Source organism: Cyprinodon tularosa, unplaced genomic scaffold (assembly GCF_016077235.1).
Source record: "Cyprinodon tularosa strain WSP-4 unplaced genomic scaffold, ASM1607723v1 ctg18, whole genome shotgun sequence".
NCBI classification, from domain to species: Eukaryota; Metazoa; Chordata; class Actinopteri; order Cyprinodontiformes; family Cyprinodontidae; genus Cyprinodon; species Cyprinodon tularosa.
In genome coordinates, this window is record NW_024038608.1 from 1237991 (window position 1) to 1262172 (window position 24182).

Genomic DNA, 24182 nt, shown 5'->3' on the forward strand with positions numbered 1-24182 from the left:
ACAGATTAACTGTTTCCACTACTGGCATCCTGAACACAGCATTAAAATCAAACTTCTGTCCTGATGTCTCCTGATGGAAATAAACCATCGCTAATACTAGCTGACACAATCAATTAAACTCTGACGGTGAGTTTGCTTAGCTTTACAGCAGTAACCAATAGATAACAATGATAATTTAGACAATTCGGAGAATTTAAATGTGTACAACTAAACATATGATGAATCACAACCCCATAATTATGAGCCTGTTCCCTGAGAGAGCAGACAGAGACCAGGGGGAGAATGAATTCATTGCTGCATTGTAAAAGTAGTATCAGTCATAGTAGTGTCACAGCATGTCCTTAGAGACATTTTAACCGCAATAGTTTGGCCCACAGCAGAGTCCTGCTATTTTTCAGGACCACAGAAGTCATCCTGAGAGATTTTGCTGCATAATCTGTTAATAAAACTTGAAAACAGTTCAAAGCTCAAAATTTTGGGGTTAAGCAGCAAGACAAAGAGTAGCTGCCAATGAGGTAATGTCTGCTGCTTATTCCTTTGTTTAAAGTTTCTCCACTATCATATTGATCCAAATAACAGTTCCCAATCAGCCATCCTCTAGCCAATGTGTGTGGGATCTACTGTCTACTCCTCTCATAAGATTTGCTCCAGAACTGGGACTTTCCGTTTTGGAAAAGTGCGGACTCCACTGGCTGGAGTTTGTACAACCGCGCATATGGAATAATCGACCTTACTAATGATCATTAAACCCAATCTTCACCTTAAACCAAACTCAAGTATATGTACGCTCTACCCGATAACTAGCTACTCTCGACACAGAGGTGAAGCAGCGCGACTATTTGACTCACCCATGGGACGTCAAATGATGTGACTTATAGAAAAAAATACATTTTTTAGAGCCGCTGCATGTAACTTTTATTGGTAAACTAACTTCATCATGGCAGCAACTTATCAAATATGATTCTTTAGAAAACACAGAAGAATAATTTATTCTTCGAAACTAGGTTGTCTACGTAGGTGTCACAGTGAATGCAAAGACTTCCCCACCCCCTGCGCAGACACTCTGTTGCACCTCTCCCTAATTGAAGGTGACCGCAGACCGTGCCACAGACATTGGTCTCTCATTGGTCGAATCTATATCCACTTGCTGGTTTGTTTTGTTTGTATGACTGCAATTGCGAAAAACAACTCGTAAAGATGGACCAGCTAGAAGAGCGAGGTGCACGAGAAGGGATCCCTGCTCTTTTTCGCCCTCATGTCCCTCCGTTGTCGGACAAACTCGCCCCCACTTCCTCACCGCCTCAGCCGTATCTAGACCGACAGCTAGTTCGTGATTGTCCCTCTTGCGTTGTGTCGTGGAATAACATAGCGCAGACCACGATTCAAAATTGAGCATAAATCAAAAAAGTCTGAGTCAAGCTCACTGCGACACACTGCTGTTGGGAGAATAACCAGCCTTTAAGTTTGCAATTTTTAAAAAAATGTTACCTGCAATTTACCCTTTAAGTTCTGCTGTCCAAATCCAGCCTGTCACTGCAGATTATCCTGCACACAAGAGCCAAACAAAGGCATATGGTATCAAAAAAAACGAGGCATGTGTTCTTTAACGATGCACAAAGTAGTTAAACCAGCAAAAAAAAAAGGGAGTAAAAAAATGAAATGCTTTAATAAAATTTCATTAGTACAGCTGCAGACGGCCCTTTTAAAGACCTAGCGATGTTTAAGTGGTCTAGTATAAAAAGTTAGATTGACACCCCTGCCACAGAGGACATAAACCACACTGTTGACTTTGAGTCTCATTTTGAGTTTGTGAGAGGTCAGGCCAGGCGTAGGAAGGATGGATAGATGGATGAAGAGGAAAATGGATGCAGGCAAGGACGTATGGGAGCTTATGATCAAAAAAATCCATTCATTGATCTCAATGCAAATGTCATGACTCTAAAGGGGTTTTAAGGTGTTGATGCCCTAATTGTTTGCACTGCACACACTTCTCTACCCACAAACATACAGGAACACACACTTCCAGCAGGCAGATACTAATTGCCTTCTGCTGCCAGAAGAGCTGAGGAGAAATATGCATTTCTATTCCCGTCCCCGTCTCAAAAAGTAGCTGAAGTGGATGAACTGGACCAATCAATACATATTGACCTGCAGTAAAAACCAAGTGATTGATGTTGGGAGGAGTTGTTATAGCAGCAGGAGGAAGGTCGCTGAAGGAGGCCCAACCCTTTCTGTTCTAACATCAGACATTTTTTTTGCTTTTATTCCTGTTTTCCTTAGCGATGCTGTCTTAGATCTGGTGTTAGATGTTTTACTTCAGATGCTCTGAAATATTCTAACTGGGGTCATTGAATGCAGCCTTGCTATGGATAAGACAGAAGTTTAATTGAAGTTTAATTTTCTTTGCATCAATGCCAATTAAATCTTTAATAAAGTCATACTTTAGTGATGCACTGATTTGTTGGAGTTTTCTGGTATCAGACGATTCTTTTCTCATAGCTTTTAGAGCAGCCATCTTTTTTCCATCTCGATACTGTATACAAGAAAATGCTTGAAAGCCTAGTGTTCTCACTAGTCCACTACGGCTCCGACTGTTTTGCCCTGACGAAGCAGACCAAGAAGAAGATCACGTCCTATGAGTTTTGGTGCTATCGGCACATGCTCAAAATCAATTGGACAGGGATGTTACACAACGAAGAGGTGCTACAAAGAATGGGAACGGAAAGACCAACTCTGCTAGACAAGATCATCAAAAGAAAGTTCTTGTACTTTGCTATGTCAGCCATGGCCTCATTTGGTCTGGACTTGAAAATGATTGTGGCTTAAACACATGCCAAACAGGGACAAGGCCGACGATGCACAATGTGGATAGACGAGATAGAAGTGATCACAGGGGAGAAGGACGTGAAGAGGAACCTGGCGACGGCCGAGAATAAGAAAGAATGGCGCAATGCATTGGAGACCCACGATTGAAACCGGTCAGGGTGAAGAGTAAGAGTAAAAGTACTGTATAATAGAGATCAACTGATTACAGAGATTTTTAAGGCCAGTCTGACCCAGGGATCACCAGCGTGGTGGAGGGCACCAGGGGGCCTTTCAGGACCATATGGAGGGCCCCCTCAGCATCTTCCTAAAATAGCATAATTCACCAGAGGGCTAAGTTAGAAATTTTATTAGATCTTTTTTTTTTATTTACACTTGCATTTATAGAGATTCCAAAATGACAATATCCAAAAAAAAAAAAAAAAAAAAAAAAAAGAAATGAAAAGAATTAATAAAATTATGTTTATTATGCATTAAATTTAGATAAAAACTCACTTAGTTCGGTCTTGGTATCTCTGCTTCAGGACCCCATGAAGTAGCTCTAAGCCTTAAGCCATATCCATATGTAACGCTGATATTTAGCGTTTGTTATTTAGAAAATATACAAATACAAATATTGCAGAAAGTTCTTTGTTTTTGTTTTTTACAACATTTTTATGGAATTGGCCATGAAAAATGGAATCAGGCCGATAAGGATTGGGGTTGAAATGAATTTTAGAAGATGCTCTAAATGTGATAGATTTGCAGAGATGGGAGGTAACGAAGTACAAATACTTCGTTACTGTACTCAAGTAGATTTTTCTGATATTTTTACTTTACTTTACTACTTATTTTTATGGCGACTTTTTACTTCTACTCCTTACATTTTTACACAAATATCTGTACTTTCTACCCCTTACATTTTAAAAAATTGGCTCGTTACTTTAGTTTTGAATCATTTCAATGGAGTTACCGTTATTATTTTTCACGTCATCAATACCAAATTCAATCTAATTGGATGGGAATCTACGTTGCATTTGACGCACCACTACAAGATGAATCGACAGATTCGGCGGTATTCATTGGCGGCAGATCATTGCAGCTTGGTGGCGGTGGCGTTAGCATAGTAGCATGGACGACGAGATGATTGAAAATGAAAACAACGGAGATCTAGTCCTATTGGCAGACATCCATTTAAAATGTAGGCAACGGCTCGAAAAAAGTGGTTTCTACTTTTACTTTTATACTTTAAGTAAATTTACAAGCCTGTACTTTGTTACTTTTACTTGAGTAAAGAAGTTTAATCAGTACTTCCACTTTTACCAGAGTATTTTTTAACACAAGTATCTGTACTTTTACTCAAGTACGGAAAGTGAGTACTTTTGCCATCTCTGTAGATTTGTAGCCTTTAGCATTCCTTCTCCAGAAAGAAGATTTTTCCTAAAACTTTTGCATCAGTCTTCAGCTGACTTCCCGTAGGATATTAGTTTTTCCCTGATAATTTGTTTGGAGAAATATTGTCCTGTGTGTTTGCATGTGAGAAACTTCAATCTATATATCTTTATAATAATGTGTAGAAAGGCAGAACCAGGAGTGTAATATTACCATTAGATATAAACTCTATAAACTGCATCTCGTCATTAGTAAACTTTGTTACTATGTTTGCACGCATTGTCCCTGTCATATAAGTAGATAAAATAAAATTAAGTTTTGACTTCAGTTTTGTTCTGGTCTGAAGACCCTCATACCTGCTGGAACAATATAACTGTGACTGTGTTATATCAGTTAATCATATGCAGATTTACTTTGCTACGCAGAAATTACTATTTACTGTAACTTTTCTGTTTTTATCCTTTTTTAGGGCGTCTTTCTTTATTCTGCTTGCTTCAGCAGACATTTTTTGTCCCATCCATCATCTTTGGGACCTTTTACCATGAGTGTTCTTCTATCTCTCCTAATAAATCCCTGCTTAGAGGTCCATCAATGAAAGTAGCCTCAGCTCTGTCCCTGTGTCGGACTGTCCTGACAGTGACGGTGTACATTCCTGTTTTTTTTTTTTGTCCGCAGCTGTGCCAGCAGCGCCTGTGAACGTCTCTGTGACCCAGCTGAGGGCGCACTCAGCCATGGTGACCTGGAACGTCCCTCAGGGCGACACCGTCATTGGTTACGCAATCTCTCAGCAGGTACAGTGCCTCCCTGCCCACCCGTCTCCTCTTAGGTCAATTAGTTTTACAGGGGTCCGAAATGTGACTCTGAAGGAAAACTTGGAGCGCTGCCATGCCAGGGACTAAAGCAGATCCTCCAAATATAAATTATAATTGTCTTTGTGATTGTCTCCGTCCCATGAGGGGTAGATAATTCTCCACTTTGAAAATGCTGTGTCATTTATTAGCCCTGCAGTCATCCAGGCAGTCTGCTCAGAAACACTTTCAGAGGTTTGGAAACATCTCAGGGGGATTTGCTCAGAAACATTTTAATTGTTAAAAGGCTTGTCGCAGTCAGGGCTGGCTCAGAGTCAGCTTTGGTTACTGGAAGAAAATGTGAAAAAAAACAAATTGCTTGATTAAAACCCGAACAACTGAAAGCAGAACTTTCCAAGTAACCGGTTTGAAAGAAAAAAATAAATACAGTGGTTTGAGTTCAGAGTCACAAAGCTGTTGGATAATGTGATTTTGTACTGGTTCAGCTCTTAATAGAAAGTAACAAACTGCAAGCACTTAGAAATAACTATCTGGAAATCTCCTAGATTTTGTTGCTGCTTTGAAGTTGTAAAAATTTAAATAAGGGCCTAAATATACATGTAACAAATAATGGCAAATACATCCATCCATTTTCTGACACGCTTTGTCCCGAGTGGGGTCGCGAGGGGTGCTGGTCCCTATCTCCAGCTGTCTATGGGCTAGAGGCGGGGTACACCCTGGACAGTTCACCAGTCGCAAGGCAACACAGAGACAAACAACCATTCATGCACACACTCACACCTAAGGAGAATTTAGAGAAATCATGTTTTTGGACTGTGGGAGGAAGCCGGAGTACCCGGAGAGAACCCACGCATGCTCAGGGAGAACATGCGAACTCGCAACCTTCTTGCTGCAAGGCAGCAGTGCTAGCCACTGCGCCACTGAGCAACCCTATGGCAAATACATTCAAATTTTATTTTAAGTTCAACTAACACTCCAGATTGATTCAGTAGGAGGGTAATATGTGTGCTGCTATTTTCAATTATTAACATTTTTTTAATTAAATGGCAATAAATGCAATAACAATTTTAAAACCTGCGGTTTTCAGATTTTTTTTTTAATATCACAATTTTCAAGAGTAAATTGCGACATCTCTTCTGGTTGACTGAAAGTGGATTTACATAAAACTATTGTAACTAGAATAAGGGCGTAGGTTTGATTTCAACTGTGGTAGGGACACTATTGGTCTTCAGTTTCATTGGTGTGATGTCATTGGTTCTATGCAAAAATATTAATGTTCTCTTTTATGCTAAATGTGAGCATCAGGACACATTTTGTTTAAAGAGAACAACAGCATTTCTTGCTACATTAATACAAATCGTACAAGCACTACAGACACTAGATTCTGTTTATCAATGTTTAAAGCATCACTGGCTCTGATCAATGTGGAATTGGGACTTTTTTTCCACCTTAAACTTACCAGCGACTAAGACAGTAGGTAAATAGTATTTTTATGTAGAAAACAAAAAATAGCTGATCTTCATCATCCTTCTCTTGTTATGTTCTACAAAAGAAATAACAGCTGTTATTTATACCTGATAAATGAAAACAGTAAAAGCAAAGAAATATTGGTGAAAGGGAATCAGAAAGTTTACAGTCTTTGCTTTTCTTTTCAAAACTCCTGTCTGACTGAATATTTAGTTTTATAAAAGAAATCCTAACGTTGGTCACTTACATTTCCCAAGTCCCACAAATCAAAACACTCTCCTGCTTCTTTACAGAGCTGCAATCAGCCACCGTATTCTGGCATGTCAGGTCTAAGCACCTAAAACATCATACATACATGCAGGGAAAGAAAAAGGCACAAGAGACAATTAGTTTAGTTTTACTCGCGAGGAGAGTAGGAAAGGGACCACACAGTACAGGTCTTCAGCTTTCTCCTCGCTATTTATTAAAGTTAAGGGATGTCCCTAATTACACAGGCTAAGGTTGTAAAGGGAAAGGGAAACAAAATGACCTTACTTTGAACCTCAGCACACATGTTAAAACAAAGCATGTGGTTGTTTTACAATTAAATTCGTTCCAAGAACACATGTTTAGAAGAAACATGTGATAGAGGATGTTCAAGCCTCTTTCACAACCCGTCCGTTGCATGACCTCTAACTGGAACGATCTTTAGCAAGAGTTAATAAGCAATGAATCACACATTATACATCATAATAGTTCATTAGTACACAACCCATGAAACACAAACGGAGTATAAATAAAATATTTCTAACAGGCGTCATTTTTTTGCGCTCCTTGCATGCACGCACACACACACATACAGACTAGAAAGCAAGCACGAGAAGGCGGAACTTAAGGCAGAAAAATCAGAGAGTGGAGTTAAACAGCGCAGCACAGTTAAATGCACGGTAATCGTAAAATGAAAGACCAGGCAGCTGCAGCTACCAGGCAGAGGAGCTGCGAGAGAAAAAGAAGCGACAACTACTGCTGTAAATTATAAAGATATTATTCACATCCAATTATCGGTGGGGACAAGTAGGTCGGTCCAACATTTTGGTAGGGACATGTCCCTGTGGTCCCTATACAAACCCACGCCCATGAAATAGAGCATTAATGTACAATTGACATGGCTTCAGGTTAATTCAGCAGTGGTTCAACCTGTTGTTACTGTCATTGTTAAAGTGAAACAGCAGGGTACTAGTAACTAAATGCTAGAAAATCATAACTTTTTTTTTCCAAAAACAATTGTTCCTGTGGCCGCAGTTCTTTGTATATAAACTACTGTTTTTCCCCCCCAGCTGAGTTTTTGCAGTCTCTATCTGTGCATGCTGGCTAAGCTATTGTAGAGCTAACGGTCAGCTAATGGTCTCGCTGTCACATCTGTTTTCAGTAGTTTTTTTGGCAGTGAGGGAATGAAACATTCGCTGATTTCTGCGTCTGGGTCGTCTCCATTAGTGGGAACAATTTGGCTTGGATTTGTATTACAGGAAGACCAGTGGCTACTGTGCCAAACATCGTTTTTTTTTTTTTTTTTTTTTTTTTTTCTTAAGCTTCCAGGTGGTGTTTTGAAGACATCACTAAAAGGGGATGTAAAATATCTCCTACCTTAACCTCACAAGGCCCTTATGTAAAAGCTTTAGTCAGATATTAATGGAGGAGGGGTGATAGGAACAGGTAGATGGTTCATGTTTTATATTCTCTGCTCTTTTCTGCTATTAGTCATCAAATCAGTGAGGGGTGAGGGGGGACTCTGCATAAAACCCTGCTCTATCAATCAGCCACACATTTTTTCTTCTGTAAAACAACAAACTGAGCCTATAAAACAAAGCGACATGGCAGTGCTGTTTGTTTGCTGTTAATCAGAACCCACACAGAGGCTGGTTTATGAGATTACTTTGCTCTATTTGTGAAGGAGAAGCAGGACGAGCCGCTGACGAACAGTCGTCTGAAGTAGCTCTAAATCCCCACAGCGCCGGCTGCTGAGAGTCACACAAACCCGCTCCAACAGGAAGTAACCCAGATTCAAACTGTGTTCCTGAGAATCCTTAACATCCTGAAGCATCAGAGGGACGAGGTTCATCAAATAAACCTGAGAGTTCATGTTTCTGCAGAGAAGATCCAACCTCTTCTCAACCATCTGAACTATAAATACAACTTCTTTAGGTTTATTTTTACCACCGTGGCTTCAGTAGGTTCGTTGTTACAAGCTGCAGGCGTGAGGTTGTCTTCTTCAGACTCAAAAAGAGCATCAGGTTCTTGTTAAAGTAATTCTTCAAAGCTTTAATGGTTACAAGTGTTATTACCTGTCTGCCTTTTTTTTATAAGAACATCAGACTTTATATTTAGATATTTGAATTAGGAGGACTGAAACAATTAGTTGGATTAATGGGGATTAATGGAGTATTCAAATAATCGTCAACTAGTTTAATAATTGGTTAATCATTAACCGGAGAATAGAGACTGTAAAGCATGCCTTTAGCTGAGAGAGCAACAAACCTAGAGCAGTAATTATATGAGGATTATTTAAAAAATATAAACATTTTTCCTGTAGAATTAAAAAGAAAATTATTGTACTTCTGTCAATATGCTCCCTCCAGATCTCCTCAAGGGGAAAAGCTTTATTTTTACTTCGTTTAATTTTGGAGAAAGTCTTCTTTAACGAACCTTCTGCTATCCGATTATTAATCGATTTATCGAAAATGTATCGATTTGCAAAATAATCGTTAGTTGCAGCTCTAATCTAAATATCACTGGAAAATGTTTTCAGAAATTGGGTTTGAAAAGTTAAACTAATTTAATATTATTTCATTACTCAAAGTTTTTAGGGTTTTCTTTCACTCAGTTCTGTGTTTAACCCTTTAAAGCCTGATCCAAGAATAAAACAAAACAGAAAATTACTTTTTTTGTTTGAAGTCCTTATTTGGCCTTTTAACAAAATATATTAAAAGAAAAAACAGAAATACATTTTTGATATTAATAATCAATTACAATGTGATAAGTCAAGATTATTTTTGTGTAGTCTTCTACTGGCTGTTATCAGGTATATCTGATTGTGTACAGTAGGATTTTGAGCAAAGTTTTTACCATTAAATTATGCAAAAGGTGTCAGACGCAAAACATTTCAGAAACCGTATGTATCAAATATGATACATTTGGCATTACAGGGTTAAACACATTCTGTAGAAAGTTTAGTGGAAGGAGAAAATAGAATTGCTTACAGCAAAGGAGGGGATTCCCAGGATTACAAATCAGAAATTTGGTCACGATAACATGACCTCACAGCTCATATTTTCACACTGTTAGCTATTTATACACTGAATAAATAATGGCATTTACTTAATCATATTCAATTACTTTAACACAATAATTGTATGTGCCACTCTGCTAACATTGTGTTAAAGTAACTAAATATGATTAAGTAAATAACAAAAACAGCTGCATGTTTTTTTCAGTGTAGCTTGCACATGGAAGGGGCCATGTAGCTCAGTCTGTGCAGCTCTGTGTAGCCTCTAAAACCTTTTTAAAAATAATATCTTCAACCCTAAAATCATTAGTTTATTGTGCAAAGGACACATCACATATAATCATCAGGCTCTTCTCTCTAGGATTATAGTTTTAGTGCTCTCTCGCTTTACCCAGCAGCTTACTAGAGGCTTACAAGCACAAAGAGGAGAACTGGAGGGAGGAGGGAAGGGGGAAGATTGTTGTGTCTAATTAATCATTTCATCTTTATATGTAATAATAGAGAAAACCAAATAGCACTGCTAATGTATTAATTATAAAAATGAGGGACAGCAATGTCAGTGTTCTAAAAAAAAACATATCCATCTACAGACGTATACAGAATAAGCACGTAGCTTGACAAGATGTCGATCCAAAACCTTGATTTCATCATACGGTTTTTCCTTCCACCAAACTTTCAGCCAGTTTCTTCATTAATGGCCTTCAGTCAGCGATTTTCTGGGTGATCTTTGATTTTATCACCTCTGTGAAATATTTCCTGATACGTTTCAATCAAATTTTGCCTTTGAAACTGAAGCACTGAACTAAATGAGCTAGATTAAATTATAATTTATTTTGAAGCACCTCTATATTCCAATCTATTTATCTATTCCAACTTTCTGCACTTTGTCGATTAGACCTTCTACAGTACTTCTAGATGACGCTCCCCTCTCTCACTGAAGTGGGACCTTGTTGCAGAGTCGCTGATTAACAAACCTTTTAAAGTCCTCCTAATATATGTAGTGAGGTCTCTGAGCTCAGAGATAATAAAACCTCCTTCGCTGATGTGTCGCCTGCAACGTTGCCAGAGGACCAGGGAACGGTCTGATTCAGACATCTGGAGAGCCTCAAGCTTCCTGTCAGCCCTTTTATTTATTGACTTCTCCTCAGCTTGTAGTTCTCTGCAGACACATTTATTAAATGGGGAACCAAACTTTCTGCTGGCCTGATATAACGAAACCTATAATCCAGAGGACAGGAGTTTATGAAGTTACCTTGGGGTGAGCTTCAATGCTTAGTAAGCTGGAAATAGTGTTTCTTATCCTAAACTCTAGGGTATTGTCAAAGCAGCACTGCAGTAATTTTAGCCACTGTGTTACTTTTTACTTTTAGTGCACTGTAATGCACTAAAAGAAAGTTCAGTAGAAGGAAAAAAGTAGCTGGAATTTGCCGAGTTGAGAGTTGTAAAGCAAAAAATCCCAGACACCTTCCACATGAAGCCGTTACCGAAAACGGGATGCCGGATCCAAGCATATAATGATGGATGTAAAAAAAAATGCATTTCTTTTAAAAATAAAGCAACGCTGTGCAACCTTTAGCTACTAGGAGTGCTAGACCTGATACTGTTAGCTCCACCTACAAGCCATCGTCAACACTTCGGCTGAATCCCTAAACGCTAACCCTGAGCATTAACCCTTCATTTGCGTGTTCTTGCACAAGGTCCGCCATATTGATGAACGTCCCAAAGCCCACAGTGGGTAAGGCGAGTGGACCATTCAGCCTTTAAATAGTGATTCTGCATCAGTGCAGCCTCGCGGGAATCTGACAGCGGGTGTAACGGCCAACTAGTAGTGGAGGAAACACTTTCCTCCGAATGTCAGCTCAGCTAGATAGCTGCAGCTTTTTCACACTGACAGAAAATCACAAAAAAAAGACCAAATTAATTCCAAAATGGACGGTCCTCTTTAAAATAGTTTTATTTGACTGCATGCATTTTTTTTGAGAAAGGGGCAAATGTTTGATTTCATGTCCACCTGCGCCACAGACCTACAGCCAGGCACATGGGGCATGGCTTTGTTGTCATAGCAAAAACTGTTTTCCTTTTCAGTTGGTGGGACGAGGACATCCCTATGTCACAAGCATGCTTAGTGTGAGGAATTGCATCCGAGTCAATGAGTCGACGCAATCAACTGGTTTTCCTCAGATAGAAAACTTTGAATCAATTTGACTGTATGCTTTGGTTGAACTGTTAAGTGCCTTGAGATGACATGTGTTGTGAGTGTACTGTTAGCTTAATTAGGTCTGTGTCATGGTTTTGCTTATGTTGTGCTTTACTTTGCTCCTTTTTTTCTAGTTTTATTGGTTTAATGCCTATTTGTTGTAATTACTAGATTTATGTTAGTTCTCATGTTTTTCTGTTGTCCTCTGTTGCCCTCTTGTGTGTGTGTGTGTTCCTTTCCCCTTGGCTCCCTCGTTGTCTCCTCACACCTGCTCCTTGTCAGCTCGTTAGCCCTCCCTTTGTCTCTGTCAGCTATTTATGCTCTCCCTCTGCTCTCACTCTTTGTTGGTTCCTTGTTGTTGCTGGTCCTGTCTTCGCTGTAGTCGTCTACCCTCATCTCTCCCTGGCTCCTTCTACGTGTTTTCCCTTGAAGTCTCCATGGTTCTGGTCTGTTACATTTTTAGTTGGATTTTTGGACTGCCTTTGTTAACCATTTTCATTAAAACTACAAGTATTCACCTATGCCTCTGCATTTGGGTCCACCAAACCACAACTAACCTTGACAGTCTGGGGTTTAAGGTAAGCTCTGGTTCACATGTTGTTACATAGGTGAGGTGATGAGACGGGCATCCTACATGGAGCATTGATATGCACCAACTCTTAAATATTGACCTGGAAAAAAAAAATCACTTATAAAACTTCAATCAAGCCAATAGGTCAAAGGTTACACAGAGTTTTTTTTTTTTTTTTTTTTTTTTAGTTTTCCTTCCATAAGGCCAGACTTTCTTTTAATTTCTGTGTGATAAAACAGGATACTCTGAATTTCCAAATTCGAAGTAGATGGATATATTGGCCAGCTAATATTCTGGGCCGATATTAGCATTTTTTTTTTTCGTATTAACATCAGCCGATACCTGCATACATTTTCAATTTATCAACCAATCAGCAGCCATGCTTTGAGATCCCATGAAACGTGAGCATTGCCTATCCCTCTATCTCTTATCAGTTATGTTTTCTTTGATTTGTAAATAAATGTTTATTTTTTTGTTTGAATAGACACTTGTGTCACGATTTGTTAACATATATTGGTTTTTTTTTTGTCAAATGGAGTAAAAAAAATAACTATCAGGATTAAAAATTGGCAGCACATATATGGGATCGGTAATAAATAATCGGTACCGCCATTGGCCTTAAGGAATCTGTAGCACTCGATTTCAAGCAGTCAAACTCACAAATACAGGTTTACATCAATTCTAGGGGTGAAACTACTTAGTTCCGATGCAATACCGATATTGCACTTTGAATAATGAACAATACCGAAAATTGACACGCTACAATATCAGCATGAATCATTCTGTAGCGTGGAAGGGAAGATTAAACAATATTACTCAGATAATCTCTAAAAATGGGGATGAGAACTATAGACCCATTTCAAATTAACCCATGACTTACATATACTTCAAACTAAAGCAAAGCTTTTATCACATGCCAATATAATAGGAGGGACGATATATTACATTTTTTGGCAGATATTGGACCAATTTCAGATATAAATGTTGGATCGGATTATTTGTAATTAAATACATCAGTCAACTAAGCAAGTCAAGTTCAAATATTTTCGTAATGCACCCATCCCCCGCTCTACACCTTAATGTTTAATTAAACCTTACCTTGATTCCTCTAAACATATTTCATGCCAGCAGCTGATAACCTCAATAAAATATGGTGACTTGGAACATCTTTAATATCACATTTACTCATGTTTTGATATGTTAGCACAGGAAACAGGCTCAAATAGCCTGTAAATATGTTCAAGAGAACATATTTACACATATTCATGAGATAATGAAGGCTGAATATAAACTAGTACATGCCAGAACCATGATCTTTTAACTCCGGAATCCTCATCGGGGTTTATGCATGACTGGATCTGAGTCTTCCTCACTCAGTAAAATCCTCCCCATCAGGTATGTGTTCAATCAACCAGAAAAGGAAGGAAATTGGATTCCTGAAAGCCCGTTCTAATGTTTTCTAGTTGAGCTGAAAATTGCCCTTCCCCCTGCCTTATTAGAGATCATGATCCTGTTCGGTGGGAGTGTAGAAATTTCTTTTAGACTTGATTTGGATGAGCTGATTTTTTTCGTATTTGTTTTCTTGTATCTCCAGAGGCAGGACGGCCTGATGCAGCGCTCCATACGGGAGGTGAACACGTCCAGTCGCGGGTGTGTGCTGTGGGATCTGGATGAGGCTACGCACTACAGCGTCCAGGTGAAGATTGGAGCACATTTCAGATGAAACATGCAGGAAGTTCTCTAAAAATTGGATTTATTGTCAGCTTTTGAGTCCCTAATTTGTCCTAAATACCATCAGCCAAAGGATTTTAAAATAAGCAGAGCAAATATATGTAGTGAATTTTCCATCATTTTGTAAAGAATATGTTTTGCGTCGATGCCATTTTTTGTCCCGATACCTGGCTGTGCAGTATTGGCTGATACCAATACAATACCGATACCATCTGTTTGAAACTGATGTGTGTGTATATGAAGAACTGCATTCTACTTGGATGTTAAATAATGGCCATCATGGCTTCGTCAAGCTGCTGCCTACCTTTGTGAAGCAGGAAAAAGACAAAGTGAATCCAGTAGAACTTTTTATTACTTTTGGCCCTCAAAATGGTATCGGTGCCCTATTTGACGGTACTCGCCGATACCGATACCACCATTTTAGTGCAGTATCAGGGCCCTGCCAGATACTGGTATCGTTATCGTTGCAACACTATTTACAAATGTAACCTTTAAAAAAAATTTTATCAAAAAGAGATTTTACGTTTTCAGGTTTTATTTTTTTAGACACTGTGTCTACTAATACTACCCGTACCACTTATACTAGGAATAGTACTACTAGTAAAATCATTAATACTAATTTTGTTACCAGCACCACTAATACTAATTTTGTTACCAGCACCACTAATACTAATTTTGTTACCAGCACCACTAATACTAATTCCAGTTACCTTCAATACCATTTCTAGTAATACTACTAGAACTTCTGCTACCATCACTGCCCCTATTAATACCACCACCACTACCACTACTAGACTACTACCACTGAAAGTGCTACCATTACCACTCGTAACACTACTGCTACCACTATTATAAGTACTAAAACTACTTTTATTACCACTATTACTCCTGCTACCACTGCTAATACCATTTCTACTAATACTATAACACTAATCCTACAAATACTACAACTATTACTACCACTACTACTAGTAGTGATATCACTTTTACTACTAGCACTACTACTACCAATACTGCCAATGTTGTGCCAGTTCATAGTTGACTTTCTCTGTGCCACTACTACTGGTAATATTACCAATGTCAGGATTTGTTTGAGAGTTGAGGACCCAAAAGCAGAGGCCAGGCTGGAGGAGGTGAATTTATGGTTGGTTTAATGAAGGGTAATTGAAAAAGCAAAGTCCAAACAAACAGTCAACCAAGAATCCAAAAACCAAAATGAAAACAAAGTCCAAAAGAAAAACAAACAAGAAACCAGGAGTCCAAAATTTAAGAATTCAAAACATGAAAAAATAAGAAGAAAACAAACCAGAAAACCATGGAGACATCAGGGAATCAAAACTCAAGGAGGAAGGCTCAGAGAGACGAAGTTGGAGCATGTGAGACGAAGTTAGACGAGGACCCAGCAAAGAAGAACAGAACAGAGTATTTGTAGGAGACTGAAACATAGAGGTGGTTAACGAGCAGATTGGGAGCAGAAACAAGAAAGGAGCAAGAGAAAAAAGGAGAACTCAAGAGGGCAGCGGAGGGCAACAAATAGAAACCTGAGAACTGAAAATAACCAGAAAAAACAAAATAGAATTAAACCACTAAGACTATAAAACATGGAGTAAAGCAAAACTGAACACTCAAAAGAAAAAAACATAACAGAGCCAAGACTGAAACAGTAACTAAGAATAAACCAGAGAACACAGCAAAATAAAAATACAACTAGGGATGCACGATAATGGGATTTTGGCCGATATCCGATATGCCGATATTTTTAAACTCATGTAGCCGATAACCGATATCGATGTTAAAGCTGGACAAAAATAAGTAGTCATTGAAAATAGCAGTTTTGTTATCCATTTCTGACACTTTGAAAAATAATATACTCAAATATATTTTCATATGCTATATCAAATTCACTGCAAAAAATTTAAATCTAAATAAGTCCTGTTTTCTTAAAATAAGTGTATTTTGCCTTGAATTGAGGAAATAAGGGAGACACTCTGCCAATGGAACAAGACAATTTACATTTTAAATAAGAAAAAACAATTTCATTGTCTTATTTCAAGTGCATATTATCTAATTATCTTATATTGGGAGTAAAAATACTCATCCCATTGGCAAATCATCTTATTTAACTACTCGAATGAAGGATAAATAGTTATTTTAAGTTTTGTTCCTATTTCTAGATGTTTTTTCCAGTGTTGATTTTTAAAAACGCGGTATCGATCTATTTTACTTTCAAAATCTGATGAAATTTCATCGTTCTGTTACAAACTCTCGTGATATTTTGCAAATTCTTGTGAGATTTTGTTAGTAAAATAGATCGATACCGCGTCAATATATCTACATATAAAAATATGGCAAAATTTCGTGAATTTTCAGGGGATTTCGTAGCATAACGATGACATATAGCAATATTTCATTAGTAAAAGAGATTGATATGGTGTTTTTAAATGGCAATATATCAGCATATGAAGATATTGTGATATTTTAAGTCTTTAGAAGTGTTTAAGTCTGTAAAAAAGAAGTTTTTGAGGAAGAAGAGGTAGTATTTTTTTTTTTTTTTTTTTTTTTTTTTTTAGACTTTAGAAACTCAGAAGCGGATCAAATATCGGGTTAAATATCGGTGGGGTGGCCGATGTCCGATATTCAGTTTTAAGGCCGATACAGGCCGATACCGATAGGGGGCCGATTATATTGTGCATCCCTAATTAAAACCACTAACACTAGAAAACAAGGAGTAAAGCAAAACTGAACACTTGAAAGGAAATAAGAACCAAAACTGAAACAGTAACTAAGAAAAACCCAAAGAACAGAACAAAATAAGAATTAAACCATAAAAACCTAGAAAACAAAGAGCAAAGCAAAAACTGAATATCAAAAGAAAAACATAACAGCCAATACTACTAACACCACTACAAACACTGTTACTATTTCCACTACCGACGATAAGAACTCCGTTGGTGTTGAGCAGGTTCTTCTCACATGTTTTCTATCTTGGTTGTTAATTAGTTTATTAATTAGTCCTAAGATCAGATTAGATCACAGAGATCAGCAAGATCATCAAACATGGTGAGACTACCAGCATTTTCTGTTCTCCGGCTGAAACATGTCCTCTGATTAGCATGTGTGGGTGTCTAGGCTTCATGCTGTGATCCGAGCCCAGTCAGTCCGTCCCAGCTGGCAGAGAGCAGCGCCATAATCATGTCCTCTAAAATCAACCTGCTTTCCAAGTACTTTCTTGTACAGTTGCATAAAATGCTTTCTTTGTTATCCTTATGGCTTCATATAAAAGCTGGTTTGTGTGGTTTCTAGCCGGTTACCATGGAGATATTTCAATTTGGCATGGAATCAGGTTTGTCACTTTTCTGTTCCTTAGCTCTTCTTCTTCTTCCAGCTTCTCTGGCTTAAATAAATGCTTGAAAATATTAAATGAATGACATAAGAATCTAAATTTAAAATAAGACTTAAAAAATGACATCTGTTTATATTTGAAGCCTTGCCAAACCACTGCTAAAGTTGGACCTGAATCTTTAAATATTGACTATGAATTTGAATAAAAACTAAACAGTTATATGTCATAAAAGCAGAATAAACTTGTCTGTTTAGTCCCTGATTGAAGTTTGAACTTTATTTAAGTCAGTTTGGTTTGCTTTAGAGCAAACAGGATCATTTTGGAGCTGGTTTTTAACAGTGTTTTAATCTAAATGTTCCTCATCAGATGATTATCTCAGAGGAATTTTCACTGCAGAACATCCTAATTGGAGAACGATCCCTTCAAAAAAAGGCCAATATGAGACTTTATTAGCTGACAAAGTGCTTTCCGTCTCACTAACTGGCTCTAATTAACTGGGAGTGTTGAATTAAGTGTATCTGTGGCGCTTCTTCATTTAGTTTTTACTGCTGCGGGTTTAAATTGAGCATTCCATCATGTCTCCATTATAGCCACGGTTTGGATGGATCCATAACGGCTCAGCAGAACAGTTCAGGTTGATTGCTCACGTCAGCAGGTGGATGAGCTGCGGAGGCGAAGAGTTTGATGTCTCGCCAGGTTCTGGGGGGTTAAAAAGAGGTGAAAGTCCCAGCGGAGTTATTATCCATGCTGGACGGTTGGGGTTTAATCCAAAGACTTTTCTTTTAAATACGCTAATGGAAGCATGTAGGAGGACTCTGTGAGGAAGCTTAGTGTCTGAATGAATAATTTCTGGTGTGAAACTCCTCAGACAGCTTTTAGAAAATATGATTATCTCCAAATCTCTTTATTTTGTTTGTCTGCGTTCTTCTTAGTGGAGTATTTCGGCCAAAGAAATGTCTTCAGCTTAAATAAGTACTGAACCAACCAACGCTCGGCCGGAGCCAGACGTTACGTAACGCCATTGCCTCCTCGCTCCTCTTCCTCTTTGTTTCTGTACGACTGAGCACTCTCTAACCCTTTGTAGGTGCAGTCTGTCGGCCTCCATGGCGACAGCCAACCCAGCCGTCCCGTCCAGTTCAGGACGTTGGAGAGAACCGACCATTATCCAGTCGGAGTCCTGGATCACCGTAAGTACCAACGAAAAGAAAGACAGTCTCGAGACGGTGTCGATGTTTTGGCCTGACTTTGGCCTGACTTCCTGTGTCTGCAGACGAGCCGGCGATGGAAGGTCTGGGGATGAGTCCTCACCTGCAGACCGGAGAGCTGCTCATCATCACCACAGTGCTGCTGCTGTGGGCCGGTCAGTCTGCACCTCTTGTCTTAAACGTCTGGGCGAGCGCCTCCGTTTGCATGTTTTAATCTTTGCTCTCCTCACCGCCAGCCGTCATCGCCCTCTTCTGCCGGCAGTACGACATCATCAAGGACAACGACTCTAACGGCACCAAGGAGAAGGCCAAGAGGCCGCTGGTCCAGGCTAGCACCTCCTACTACAACACGTCGACGGGCAGCTCACCCATTTACCACAATGGAGCCGTCCGCAGCAGCAGGGTGAGGCCTTCTGTGAGCCCACTCTTGTTCTGTTGTTTTGAAGATATGTTCCTGGTGGTCTCTGAGGAGCCTTTAGTAGCTGCAGCAGAGATATCGGAGTTACTCTGAGGGTCACATGTCACTGCAGCTCCCCCTACTGGACATACCATTGATAGCAGACATCTGGTGATAAGAGGCAACCAGAAAAACTGTATCCCTTATTATACAATCTGTATGTGTCCTTATAATGCATCCTCCATCCTTTCTATTCCTCCTTGTCTATCCCTTCCTTCCTTCCTTCCTTGCTTCCTTCCTTCCTTTCTTGCTCTTTTCCATAATATGTCTTCTATCCTTGTTTTTCCTTCCATGTTTTCTCATTCCCCCCCCCCCTACTTTCTCTCCTTACAGCCATATATCCTTATTTCCTATGTCATTTCTCCATCCCATTGGGCCCTAAAGTTGTAGATCTAAACTCTGCCTGTGGTTGAAACATTCTAAATGAATGCTTAGTCAACCTTGATCTTTCATTTTTGAATGTGAGTCCTGATAGATAAGCAGGAATGTGTATGGAGAAGTTGAAAGTTCAGAGACAATCAGTTTCTGAAATTTTATCACCTCCAGTGTCCTACAAAAATATTAATTCCTCTTGACCTTTTCCCAATCGTGTGTTTGTTTCTTTTTTATCCTTTTAGTCTCATATTTGTGGTTTTGTGTCAGAGTCCTCACCTTCCTCCATCTTGTTTTTCAGCTACATCGAGCCTCTTCTTCCATCAGCATCATCAGAGTCTGATGCTTGGAGACGTTTCTTCTCAGGAGGAGGATGGACACAACCCTCCCCATGTGGAAACAAAGACCTGCTGAGGCCCCCAAACTGATGTAAAATACCTGCAGATGAAGGAATGGTTCAGTGCTGCCCTCTAGTGGCAGAAGAGAATTCCTCCAGCTCTCATGGACTAATGCTGCTGCTGCTGTTGATGTTTCAGGGTTAGAAATAGTAGTAATGGACGATCTTAAATGATTAGTTGAGCTCATGTTTCATCAACAGTGATTTAAATGTTCAGCTTTCATCATGGTTTGTATATGGAGATGCATCCGAAGTGTTAGTGATGAACTTTGAGTGTAATTTTGCTGTGATGGTGGTGAATTTACACTGTAAATTATTCATTAAATCAAGTTGAGATTTTTGCATTTTTTTTCACAGTTTTTGACATTCATCTCGTTAAAAGGGTTTATTTTGCTGCATGGAGTCTAAAGATGAGAAAATATGTTATAATTTTACAAGTTGTAATTAGAAATAATATTTATAGGAAGCGAATTGTCTTCGATTGTATTCTTAGCTTTAGGTTTTATTCAGGCCGTTGTGTAGCTTCAATGTTTGTAGAATTCATGTAACGACCGATAAGAGAGCAATTAAGGGGTTTTCTAGACAAAGTATGGAGTGAATTTCATTCAATCTTTGGTGCACAGAACAGAATTTGTAAAAGGAAATTTACAAAAATAAAAAAGATAATAAATCTATATCTATGAATGAAAATTTTAAAAACATATCAAAGTAATCAAAAAAATTAGCCTGACGTAGTCCTACTCAATTCTAGTCAGAATATGAGTCTGATACTGCTCCATAGAGCTGTGATTATGGGGCGTGTTTCGAACGAACCAGGTAAAAAATGCCTCTGCACTCAATTGGATAGACCTACAACCAATAAGAGCAACGGAGTTAAGCGACGCACAGTTGTCAACAAAAATCAAAGCGTGCAGTTGCACACCTAGAATAAGAAGATGAGCCGTGATCGCGTTTCTCTGTTCCTCTTTTAAAATTAATTTGCTGTCGATATCTTCTAGAACAGACCTAATAGCAGAATCTACTCACCTCAACTCTCCAGTGGCAGCCATTGTTGTTGTCACCCAAGCGCGCTTTGGTCACGTGGTTGATTAAGTTACTGTTGATCATCTGTCCATCATTGTATAAAGCCCGCCCTGACAATTTGATTGGCCTGCCAGATATTGTGCTAGCATACTCGCACTACTGTTGAGCAATGCCAGACCGAACTTCCCGACCTCAAACGTTGTGGGCGGGACTAAGTTCGGAATGGCACCCTGGCTACAAAAAAAATAAAACAAAAAAAAACACAGTTTTGAGAGAAACTTTGCTGTTTCCTTATTTTTTTTTTTTGTTTACATTTTTTTTTTTTTTTTTTTAAATATAATTTTACTTTTTGGTAATTTTTTTTAATTTATTTTTCAGTTTTTATACATATATATTTTTTTCAATGTTATTTTTTCAATTTTTATTTAATTTTTTCAACATTTTCTATATTATTTTTCAATGTTTTTTTCAAAACTAAATTTTACAGATCACATTCTCCTCACTGCTGGGGGCAGGCTTTCCTCTAGACTCTAGATTCTTTTCAAATTGTGTTTTATAGATTACATTCACCTCACTTAAAGCCCAATAGAACCACCCGCTCCTATAGAGTCCAGAGGAAGGAGCGAAGATGATCTGGATGGACATGAGCATCATTTTTACTGATCAAGAGCGAGTGTTTGTATTGCGCCTTAAGTGAGGAGAATGTGATATATAAAACACAATTAGAAAAGAATGCAATTCGTAAAACTTAATCTGAAAAAGGAAATTCAAAAAATAGCATTTGAAAATATAAAATCACTAAAAAAATACATTGTAAAAAGAAATAAAAAAAATACATGAAGATTTTTTTTTTATTTAAAAAAAAACAGCAAAGATACTCTGAAAAGGTTTTTCAAAGTTATATTTTTGGATTACCTTTTCTTTAAATTTCTATTCACCAGATGTGTTATTTGCCTCCAACAATAATGGAACAAAATTCACTCTTCATTATTTTTTTTATTCCTGTTTCTGTGTCTTTAATCGATACTTACATGAACTCTATAAATGTAGAAAATCTTCAACCTAAAAGTACAACAGAACATTAGAGGAAAGCAGCTTCACACTCTTTTTTCTCGACATTGAAACAATAAAATTGAAGCAGGTCCGCTATAGCTCTCTGAAATAGAAAATCCCAGGAGGTAATTTTATTCCAGCAATATAAATGAATAATTAAGCTCATATTTAATGTTGATTCTTTGCACACAGTGATGCTAACCATGTTTATATACTTTTTGATGGGGAATTAACAGCTGTTCAGAAGACAGGAGGGTAAGTCATCAAAAGTTGTGGCTAAGGGCTGTTTTGACCAGGCTTATTGATGGAAAGTTGAGTGGAAGGAAAAACAACACAAGTCACAAAAATAACCACTACTTTTTTGATTGTCAGTTGTGATTTGAAGTTCATTTAACAGTTTGGAGTTTCATTTTTTGGCTCTCTGATGTAGGATTTAACCCAGAGGGCTGAATGCGGCCATGAACGTGTTCTGCTATCAGATTCCAAAACTGTTTCAAGGGGGAACTAAACATGGAAGTAACACGCCTAGCCCCCTGAGTGGCTTAAAGTTACACAGTGTTGCTTTAATTTCAAATGCAGTTTTGCACATTTGTGCACATTAATATATGCTTGGATCCAACACTTTATGACAGCCACCATTTTGCCTTGAATCTTTGTGGTAAAGGCTCCTTGTGAAGGGTTTCATGGATTTCCTGCTGAACAACTGTAATGTCAGTATGATTGCTGCATCCATAACACATAACACATTATTTCATTTTCCATTCTGGCTAACTAAATAGTGTATTCACTAGCTTATGAGCTAAAACCTTCTTTCCTATATAACTTTGTTTTTCTTCCCTAGTTTTTCTTCCCTAGGGGGTCCATGGAGGTGCTGCTTGGGGGTCGCAAATGTTTTGGTTGATTAGACTTTTTTACATTTTTTTTTTATATTCCCCACTGTAATTTTTCCCTCTAATTGAAATGTCTTTAAATCCACATTAACATTAATTTAACTCACTGTGGTACACAGATAAATGGAGGCAGAAGATGTCTTTCAGTCATCAATGCACACATTCAGTGACACACAGGAGCTCTTTCAATCTGGGCACGGTTTCATTCACAACACCTGTACCATCAATGAGGAATCAGAATCAGAAATACTTTAATAATCCCAGGATGAAATTACTAACGTTACATGACTCCATGATATAACACAATTTCATACAATATATATAAATAGGGAGTCCCCGCTCTATCTCGCCATCAGCATCGGGGGTCCTTGGCCTGGAAAATGTTGAAGACCCCTGATCTAAATCATAAAAACACAATCATGTCCTTTTCTAACCTTAATTTTAATTTATTATTGTGTTTTTATGTTGATTTGTCATAATATAAACCAAATCCTCTTTAAATATATAATAAGCTATTCAAGACTAAGGGTAAGATTTGCAGATTAAAAAAATACAACAATTTGGTGAAGCAAATATTGTCATGAAGGGAAGCCATTTTAATACAAAACACTACATTTTCATTTTTCTTGACAGACAGCATTTATGCGTTTTTAAAAAGCCACTTAAAAGCCTCTAACGCCTAGACTGATCTGCAGGTGTCCTACTTTACCAGCAGAGGGCGCCTAAGCTGCATCGTCAGGCTTTGCCCTACATTTTGTTTGGACAGGAAAACACCAAAAAGCTTTACAAAGTGGATTATTAATTTGTCTAATTATAGATTATTGTAATTTTTTAATTATCTGTAAGGTAAATTAATCAAATACTTCCACGTTTAGGCGTAAAAATGCAGCAGCTTTGTCTTTCCTAACAAAGCAACACAACCAAATGAAGACAGATAGCTTGAGGAATTATTTATGGTTCATTGAAATGCAGCAAAATGTCACCGTTTGCATCTCAGAGGTCAGAGGTCACAGGAAGAAGCTTCACCTGGAGCGCTCCCCAACCTTCTAAAGGGGAATTATTTGCTGCCAAACAAAAGGTTCAGGAATGGAAGAATCCTCGGCGAGGTGTGAGGGAAAGATCAGAGGGAAATATCACGGCCTGCTCCGGGCTCAGAGGCAGTTTTTAGACAAGACTGGGTGAAAATACAGAGAGAGAGAGGAAGGAACTGA

At 38.3% G+C, this 24182-nt stretch overlaps 1 protein-coding gene across 1 annotated transcript in view; it reads left to right on the forward strand.

The window, feature by feature from the left end:
• The window catches only part of LOC119781572 (fibronectin type III domain-containing protein 5-like), a 36188-nt gene extending 15841 nt beyond the window's left edge, over window positions 1-20347 (forward strand). Inside the window, exons 2-7 of the mRNA XM_038282069.1 lie at window positions 4870-4985; window positions 14095-14196; window positions 18659-18761; window positions 18845-18934; window positions 19016-19182; window positions 19910-20347. Of these exons, the coding sequence (XP_038137997.1) occupies window positions 4870-4985; window positions 14095-14196; window positions 18659-18761; window positions 18845-18934; window positions 19016-19182; window positions 19910-19951 (620 nt within the window). The 3' untranslated portion in view covers window positions 19952-20347. The remainder of the gene's footprint in view (window positions 1-4869; window positions 4986-14094; window positions 14197-18658; window positions 18762-18844; window positions 18935-19015; window positions 19183-19909) is intronic.
• Window positions 20348-24182: the final 3835 nt, after the last annotated feature.